This window comes from Coturnix japonica, unplaced genomic scaffold, assembly GCF_001577835.2.
Source record: "Coturnix japonica isolate 7356 unplaced genomic scaffold, Coturnix japonica 2.1 chrUnrandom339, whole genome shotgun sequence".
Lineage (NCBI taxonomy): Eukaryota > Metazoa > Chordata > Aves > Galliformes > Phasianidae > Coturnix > Coturnix japonica.
The window spans coordinates 340,514-349,606 of record NW_015439867.1 but is presented as its reverse complement, the minus strand read 5'-3'; the positions used below and the strand labels follow the sequence as shown (position 1 = coordinate 349,606).

Below are 9,093 nucleotides of genomic sequence, written 5' to 3'. Positions count from 1 at the left end.
ACCCCCCCCCCCCAGCTGACCCAATGCTCACATTGGGAATCCATGGACCCCAATGCTCTCAGGTCCCACACATCCATTACCCCATAGTGAACACCCCACACATCTGACCCCCATCAAAGCCCCCACCCCAAGGACTCCAGCCATAAGGAAGAGCCCCCCCCACACCCTTATCCACAAGTACCCCCATACCCTCATCCCTCATCCCCCCATTGATGGGCATTGCAATGCAACCCCCCCCCCCCCCAAAGGACCCCAACACTCACATCCATCTCCCCATGGTGAACACCCCACACATCTGACACCCCTAAAAGCCCCCCACCCAGCCATAAGGAAGGCCCCCCCCAATACCTTCTCCCCAAGGACCCTCAGCCCTCAGCCTCTAGTGCTGGGCATTGCAATGCAAACCCCCCCCATCCCAGGTCCCCACCCACCGCTTGCTGTGGGGCGAGAGCTTTTGGGGCACGTTGCGCTTCTTGATGAGGGTCTCCACTGCGTTCCCGTGCAGCAGCCCCCGCGGTGCCCGTGGTTTAAAGAGCCCCGGGTAGCGCTTCTCCAGCGCCTGCTCCCGTCTGGATGGGGCCAAACATGGGGGGCATCATGGGGGGCATCATTCCGCCCCATGGGGCAGACATGGGGTTGGGGGGGTGGTCGTGGGGTGGGGAAGGGTTTGAGGTGGGGTAGAGGGGGTTGTGGGGTGGGATAAGGTTGGTTGTGGATGTGGGGTGGGGGTAGGGTTGGCCATGGGGTGGCCATAGGGTTGGCCATGACCATGGGGTGGGTGTAGGGTTGGCCATGGGGTGGCCATAGACATAAGAATGGTTGTTGCTATGAGATGGAAATGGGGTGGGGGTAGGGGCGGCCGTGATCACAGGGGGACCATGGGGGTGCACATAGGGTTGGTCAACGACATCGGGTGGCTATGGGGCGGCCATGGGGTGGCTATGGGTTGGCTATGGGGCAGCTATGGATGGCTATGGGATGGCTATGGGGTGGCTATGGGATGGCTATGGGGTGGCTATGGGATTGCTATGGGGTGGCTATGGGATGGCTATGGGGTGGCTATGGGATGACTATGGGGTGGCTATGGGGCAGCCTTGGATGTGGCTATGGGGCGGCTATGGGGTGGCTATGGGGAGGCCATGGGACAGCCATGGGGTGGCTATGGGGTGGCTATGGGGTGGCTATGGGGTGTCTATGGGGTGGCTATGGGGCAGCTATGGGGTGGCTATGGGGTGTCTATGGGGTGTCTATGGGGTGGTGGGATCCCGCTGGGTTCTGGCCCCACTCACCGCAGCAGCTCCTTCTCCTTCAGCTCCAGCTGCAGCATAATAGCACTGAGCTCCATGTATAAGTTGTTGGCTCGCTCCAGCTTCCGCTCGTAGTGCTCACGGATATCCAACGCGTGCCTGGGGGGGTGGGCACCCAATGGAACCCAATGGAACCCAATGGAACCCAATGGAACCCAATGGAACCCTATAGCATCCACCCCATAGCATCCACTGCATGGCACCCCATGGAACCCCATAGCAGCCACCCCATAGAGCCACCCCATAGAGCCACCCCATAGCAGCCACCCCATAGCAGCCACCCCATAGCAGCCACCCCATAGCAGCCACCCCATGGCACCCCATAGCATCCACCCAATAGCATCCACCCCATGGCATCCACCCCATGGCATCCACCCCATGGCACCCCATGACATCCAACCCATAGCATTCACCCCATGGCACCCCATGGCACCCCATGGCATCCACCCCATGGCACCCCATGGAACCCCATAGCATCCACCCCATGGCACCCCATGGAACCCCACAGCATCCACCCCATAGCATCCACCCCATGGTACCCCATGGAACCCCATAGCATCCACCCCATAGCATCCACCCCATAGCATCCACCCCATGGAACACCATGGCACCCCATGGCATCCACCCCATGGCACCCCATAGCATCCACCCCATAGCATCCACCCCATGGCACCCCATAGCATCCACTGCATGGCACCCCATGGAACCCCATAGCATCCACCCCATGGCATCCCATGGCACCCCATAGCATCCACCCCATGGCATCCACCCCATGGCACCCCACTGACAGCTCCTGACCCCATCACACCCTCATGGGCACCCAAAGGCCCCCCTGTGCCCCACCACCCTCCAGACCCCAACCCCCCCATCTCCACGTCCCCATTACTCCCCATGTTCCCATGTCTCCCCACCCTCATCCTCCTGTGACACCTCCCCATCTCTGCCCCATAGCTGCCCCATAGCTGCCCCATAGCTGCCCCATAGATCCCTGCCCCATAGCTGCCCCATAGCTGCCCCATAGCTGCCCCATAGCTGCCCCCTCACCGCAGCTCCTCTCGCCGCCGGTTGATGAGCTCCTCCTCCAGGCGGTGCAGACACGTCCCCTCCGATTTGATCTTCTCAAAGTGCAGCTTCACCTCCTCGCGCCATTCAGCCTGCAGCGCCGGGCACGGGGATGTACTGGGGTGTACTGGGGTGTACTGGGATGTACTGGGGTGTACTGGGATATACTGGGCATGGATCCCCATAGAGCTGGTGTTCCCATGGATCCTGGTGTCCCCATGGATCCTCGTATCCCCATAGAGCTGGGTGTCCCCATTGATCTCGGTGTCCCCATAGAGCTGGTGTCCCCATAGCAATGCTGGTGTCCCCATAGCGATGCTGGTGTCCCCATAGCCATACTGGTATCCCCATAGCGATGCTGGTGTCCCCATAGATCCTGGTGTCGCTGGGTGACCCCATAGATCCTGGTGTCCCCATAGATCCTGGTGTCCCCATTGATCCCTGTGTCCCCATAGAGCTGGGTGTCCCCATTGATCCTGGTGTCCCCACGGATCCTCGTATCCCCATAGAGCTCGGTGACCCCATAGATCCTGGTGTCCCCATAGAGCTGGGTGTCCCCATAGATCCTGGTGTCCCCAATGATCCCGGTGTCCCCATAGCGCTGTGTGTCCCCATGGGGCTGGGTGTCCCCATTGATCCCGGTGTCCCCATAGAGCTGGGTGTCCCCATAGATCCTGGTGTCCCCATAGATCCTGGTGTCCCCATAGATCCCAGTGTCCCTATGGGGCTGTGGGGTCGGGTACCTGGGATTTGAAGTAGGTTTCCTGTGGGGTGGACAGGACGTCGGCGGAGGCGATATCGAGGTGCAGCAGGATCTGCCGGAAGGACGGCCGGTTCCGGGGTTTGCTGTTCCTATGGGGGGGGGGCAGCACGGAGCTGGGGGGCTTTGGGGGGACCATGGGTGGGGATGGCACCCAATGGCACTGAGATGGGGTAACCCACAGCAGGGTGATGGTGGGAGGTCCCTCATGGGCGTCACTATGATGGGGGTCCCTAAGGTGGGGGGTCCCTAAGGTGGGGGGTCCCTATGATGGGGGTTCCTATGATGGGAGTCCCTAAGTGGGTCCCTATGATGGGGGTCCCTATGATGGGGGTCCCTAAGGTGGGGGTCCCTAAGGTGGGGGTCCCTAATATGGGGATCCCTAAAGTGGGGGTCTCTATGATGGTGGTCCCTAAGGTGGGGGGTCCCTATGATGGGGGTCCCTAAGGTGGGGGTCTCTATGATGGGGGTCTCTATGGGGGGGGTCCCTATGATGGGGGTCTCTATGATGGGGGTTTCTATGATGGGGATCCCTAAGTGGGTCCCTAAGATGGGGGTCCCTAAGATGGGGGTCCCTATGATGGAGGTCACTAAGGTGGGGGTCCCTAAGGTGGGGGGTCTCTAAGATGGGGGTCCCTATGATGGGGGTCCCTAAGATGGGGGTCCCTATGATGGGGGTCCCTAAGGTGGGGGTCCATGGTGGGGCTCCCTTTGATAGGATCCCCCACCCAAAGACATGGGTGCTCCCATTGGGTGCCCCTGTGCGCTGTGCCCTATGGCATGTCCTCATAGTGTGTCCCCATGGGGCGTCCCCACATCACATCCCCCCTCCCGTGCCCCCCCCACCCCACCAGCGCTGCCCCCAGCTGTCCCGGTAACACCCCCCGCCTTACTCACCAGCACTGCCGCAGCAGCACCTTGAATCCATCGGGGCAGCCGGAGGGGACGGGCAGGTGGAGGCTGTTGCTGCCCACCCCCCAAATGATGGCGGAGGAATCCACGTCCTTGTAGGGGATCTCACCCGTCAGCAGCTCCCACAGCACCACCCCAAAGGACCTGGGAGCAGCATCACCCATATGGGCACCCCAAACCCCATCACACATATGGGCACCCCAAACCCCATCATCCATATGGGCACCCCCAAACCCCATCACATATATGGGCACCCCAAACCCCATCACCCATATGGGCACCCCAAACCCCATCACCCATATGGGCACCCCCATCCCCATCACACATATGGGCACCCCCAAACCCCATCACCCATATGGGCACCCCCATCCCCATCACCCATATGGGCACCCCAAACCCCATCACCCATATGGGCACCCCCAAACCCCATCACCCATATGGGCACCACAAACCCCATCACCCATATGGGCACCCCCAAACCCCATCACCCATATGGGCACCCCAAACCCCATCACTCATATGGGCACCCCCATCCCCATCACTCATATGGGCACCCCTATCCCCATCACCTATATGGGCACCCCCAAACCCCATCACCCATATGGGCACCCCCATCCCCATCACACATATGGGCACCCCCATCCCCATCACACATATGGGCACCCCCATCCCCATATCCCATATGGGCACCCCCAAACCCATCATCCCCCCCATCTCTGCCCCCCATTCCTCCTTACCACCCCTAATCCAATGTCCCCATGTCCCCCTCCCCATTCACCCACAGTGTCACCTCCCTGTGCCCCCCAGCTCCTATCACCCCCAATGCTTCCCCATTGACTCCCAGTAGTCCCAGTCCCCGCTGTCCCCGCTGTCCCCATTGTCCCCATGCCCTCACCAGATGTCGACCTTCTCGGACACGGGCTCATTGCGAATCACCTCCGGTGCCATCCAGGCCACGGTGCCGGCGAAGGACATCTTGGTGCTCTTATCTATGAGCTCCTTGGAGGTGCCGAAGTCGGAGATCTTCACCACGTCGTCGTAGGTGATGAGCATGCTGGGGAACAGGCACTCAGCACCACGGACACGGCACCACCATGGCACCACCATGGGCATGGCATCAACATGGACATGGAATCAACATGGATATGGGATCACCATGGACATGGCATCACCATAGACATGGAACCACCATAGACATGGAACCACTATGGTCATGGCATCAACATGGATGTGGGATCACCATGGTCATGGCATCAACATGGATATGGGATCACCATGGACATGGAACCACTATGGTCATGGCATCAACATGGATATGGGATCACCATGGACATGGAGCCACCATGGGCACAGGGATGGCATCACCATGGGCACGTCCCATGTGTGGACACACAGGGATCATAGACACCATGGGCATCATATGGACACAGCATCATTATGGCCATGGCACCATCAGGGTCACTGCATGGTCATGGTCTTGCCATGATGTTGGGCACCATTATGGACACAGTGGATATGGCATCACCATGGACATGGCATCACCATGGGCAGGGAATCCCTGTGAATGTCAATGTCATGGACATGGCATCACCATGGACACGGCATCACCATAGACATGGCATTACCACGGACACATCCCATGGCATGGTCTTGCCATGATGTTGGGCATCATTATGGACATAGTGGATATGGCACCACCATGGGGATGGCATCACCATGGACATGGAACCACCATGGATACAGGACCACCATGGACATGGCATCAACATGGACACGTCCCATGTGTGGATACACAAGTGCCATGGACACCATGGGCATCATATGGACACAGCATCATCGTGGCCATGGCACCATCAGGGACAAGGCATGGTCATGGTCTTGCCATGGTGTTGGGAATCATTATGGACATAGTGGATATGGCATCAACATGGACAGGGCATCAACATGGGCAGGGAATCCCTGTGAATGTCAATGTCATGGACATGGCGCCACTATGGAGATGGCATCACCATAGACATGGCATCACCATGGGCACAGGGATGGCATCACCATGGACATGGAACCACCATGGATACAGCACCACCATGGACATGGCAACAACATGGGCACAGGGATGGCATCACCATGGGCACGTCCCATGTGTGCACATACAGGTGCCATAGACACCATGGGCATCATATGGACACGGCATCATTATGGCCATGGCACCATCAGGGACGATGCATGGTCATGGTCTTGCCATGGCGTTGGGCACCATTATGGACACAGCGGGCCTGGCACCACCATGGGCAGGGAACCCCTGTGAATGTCAGTGTCATGGACACGGCATCACCATGGGCAGGGATCCCCATGGATGTCACGGACACGGCCCCACCATGTGCACACCATCACCCCCCCATCACCTATAGGTGCCCATTGAGCCCCATCCCCGCTCACTTGGGCGACTTGAGGTCGCGGTGGATGATCTTGTGCAGGTGCAGGTAGTTCATGCCGCCGGCGATGCCCATGGACCAATCCACCAGCAGCGAGGGGGTGACCTTCCTCCCCGCGCGCAGCACCTCGTACAGCTGGCCCTGGGCGCAGAACTCCATGATGATGCAGTAACACGGCGCCTGGGTGCACACACCCCTGCTGGCACAGGGCTCCGTCAGCGCCGCACCCACCCGGCTGCACCCAGTGCCTGTGGGTGCTGGGTTGGGGGCACCCAATGGGGCCGGGCACCACCTGCATCCCAGCACCCATCAGCACTGGGCACCCCTTTGTGTCCCCCCCTTCCCATCCCCACTCTGTGCCACACATGGAGCTGCCCCCTGTGCCCACACCGTGCCCCCCAAGAAGCCATACCCATGTTCTGCCCATGCCGTGTCCATGCCCATGGCCACAATGCTCTATCCATGCCGTGTCCATGCCCCCATGCCACATCCATGGTGCTCTCCATGCCCACGCCGTGTCCATGTCCATGCTCCATGCAACAGCCATGTGCCATGCTGTGTCCCTCATGCTGCATGCCCCACATCACAACCCTACCCACCCCATAACCATACCCACACCATGTCCATACCCACCCCATAACCATATCCACACCATGTCCATACCCACACCACGGCCATACCCACCCCGTAACTATATCCACACCATGTCCATACCCACACCATGTCCATACCCACACCACGGCCATACCCACCCCATAACCACACCCACACCACAACCATACCCACACCCCATAACCATACACACACCATGACCATATCCACATCCATACCCACACTATGTCCATATCCACACTATGTCCATACCCACCCCATGTCCATACCCACCCCACGTCCATACCCACACCACGACCATATCCACACCATGTCCATATCCACACTATGTCCATACCCACCCCATAACCACACCCACCCCACGTCCACACCCACACCGTGTCTGTACCCACACCATGTTCATACCCACACCATGTTCATACCCACCCCATATGCATACCCACACCATGTCCATATCCACACCACGACCATACCCACACCTTGTCCATATCCGCACCATGTCCACACCCACCCCATAACCATACTCACACCACGTCCATACCCATGCCACATCCATACCCACACCACGTCCATACCCACACCAAGACCATACCCACACCATAACCATACGCACGCCGTCTCCCACCCCACCCCAGTGTCCCTGCCCCATATCATGTCCATACAGCCTCCCACCCCACACCCCATGCAGTCTCCTACCCTCACCCACCTCCATGCCCACCCCACACCCCATGCAGTCTCCTACCCTCACCCACCTCCATGCCCACCCCACACCCCATGCAGTCTCCTACCCTCACCCACCTCCATGCCCACCCCACACCCCATGCAGTCTCTCCCCCACCCCCACGCCCACCCAGTCCCCCCCTGCTCACTTGAAGGCAATGATGTTGGGGTGTTTGAGTTTCCGCAGGTGCTTGATGTCTGTTTCGTTCTGGTCTCTCACTTTCTTGATGGCCACTTCCTCAGCCCGGAACTTGCCCAGGAAAACAGCTCCCTGTGCACCACTGCCCAGCCACTGCAGCTCCAGGATCTCCTCGAACGGCACCTCCCAGGGGTCTGCGGGCACCTACACTGCTCCGCAAAGCCCCTTCCCCACTGCGACACCCACAGCCCCGCTGTGCCCCCATTGCAACCCCAACCCCAATGCATCCCTATTGCAACCCCAATCCCACTGCAACCCCAACCCCATTGCATCCTCCCAACCCCATTGCATCCCCATTGCAACCCCAATCCCATTGCAGCCCCATTGCAACCCCTCTGCATCGCTACTGCAATCCCAACCCCAGTGCATCCTCCCAACCCCAGTGAATCCCCACTGTAAACCCATCCCCACTGCGTGCTTATTGCAACCCCAACGCCAATGCATCCTTATTGCAACCCCAACCCCACTGCATGCTTATTGCAACCCCAACCCCACTGCACCCTCATTGCAACCCCACTGCATCCCTATTGCAACCCCAACCCCACTGCATCCCCCCAACCCCAATGCATCCCTATTGTAACCCCAACCCAACTGCAACCCCAACCCCAGTGCAGCCTCCCAGTCCCAATGCATCCCCACTGCAACCCCAACCCAACTGCATGCTTATTACAACCCCAACCCACTGCACCCTCAATGCATCCTATTGCATGGTCAATACCATCCCCAACCCCACTGCATGCTTATGGCAACCAACCATGGCACCTTTATTGCAACCCACTGCATCGCCCCCCCCTGCAACTCATTGAAACCCCACTTAATGCTTATATGCAATGCCCATACCCCTGCACTCTCATTGCACCCCATTGCATCCACTGCAACCCTAAAATCCACTGCATGCCTCCCAATCACTGCAAATCCCCATTGCCAAACAGCAAAGAAACCCCACCACTGCATCCTACTGAAACCCCACCCCTTGCATTGCTTATCGACGCGGCAACACCCAAACGACACTGCACCCTATTGCAACCAACCGCCATCGTACCTAACACGAAATCCTCCCAGCTCATTACACACTGACCCCCCCCCCCA

At 59.1% G+C, this 9,093-nt stretch overlaps 1 protein-coding gene across 1 annotated transcript in view; it reads right to left on the bottom strand.

Annotated features, from left to right (window-relative positions):
- MAP3K12 (mitogen-activated protein kinase kinase kinase 12) overlaps positions 1-9,093 on the bottom strand; it is a 16,630-nt gene that overhangs the window by 3,240 nt on the left and 4,297 nt on the right. Inside the window, exons 3-10 of the mRNA XM_032441625.1 lie at positions 7,955-8,138; positions 6,478-6,669; positions 4,937-5,095; positions 4,027-4,185; positions 3,113-3,221; positions 2,352-2,461; positions 1,290-1,406; positions 406-569 (exon numbers count right to left, since the gene is read on the bottom strand). Coding sequence (XP_032297516.1) covers positions 406-569; positions 1,290-1,406; positions 2,352-2,461; positions 3,113-3,221; positions 4,027-4,185; positions 4,937-5,095; positions 6,478-6,669; positions 7,955-8,138 — 1,194 coding nt within the window. The remainder of the gene's footprint in view (positions 1-405; positions 570-1,289; positions 1,407-2,351; positions 2,462-3,112; positions 3,222-4,026; positions 4,186-4,936; positions 5,096-6,477; positions 6,670-7,954; positions 8,139-9,093) is intronic.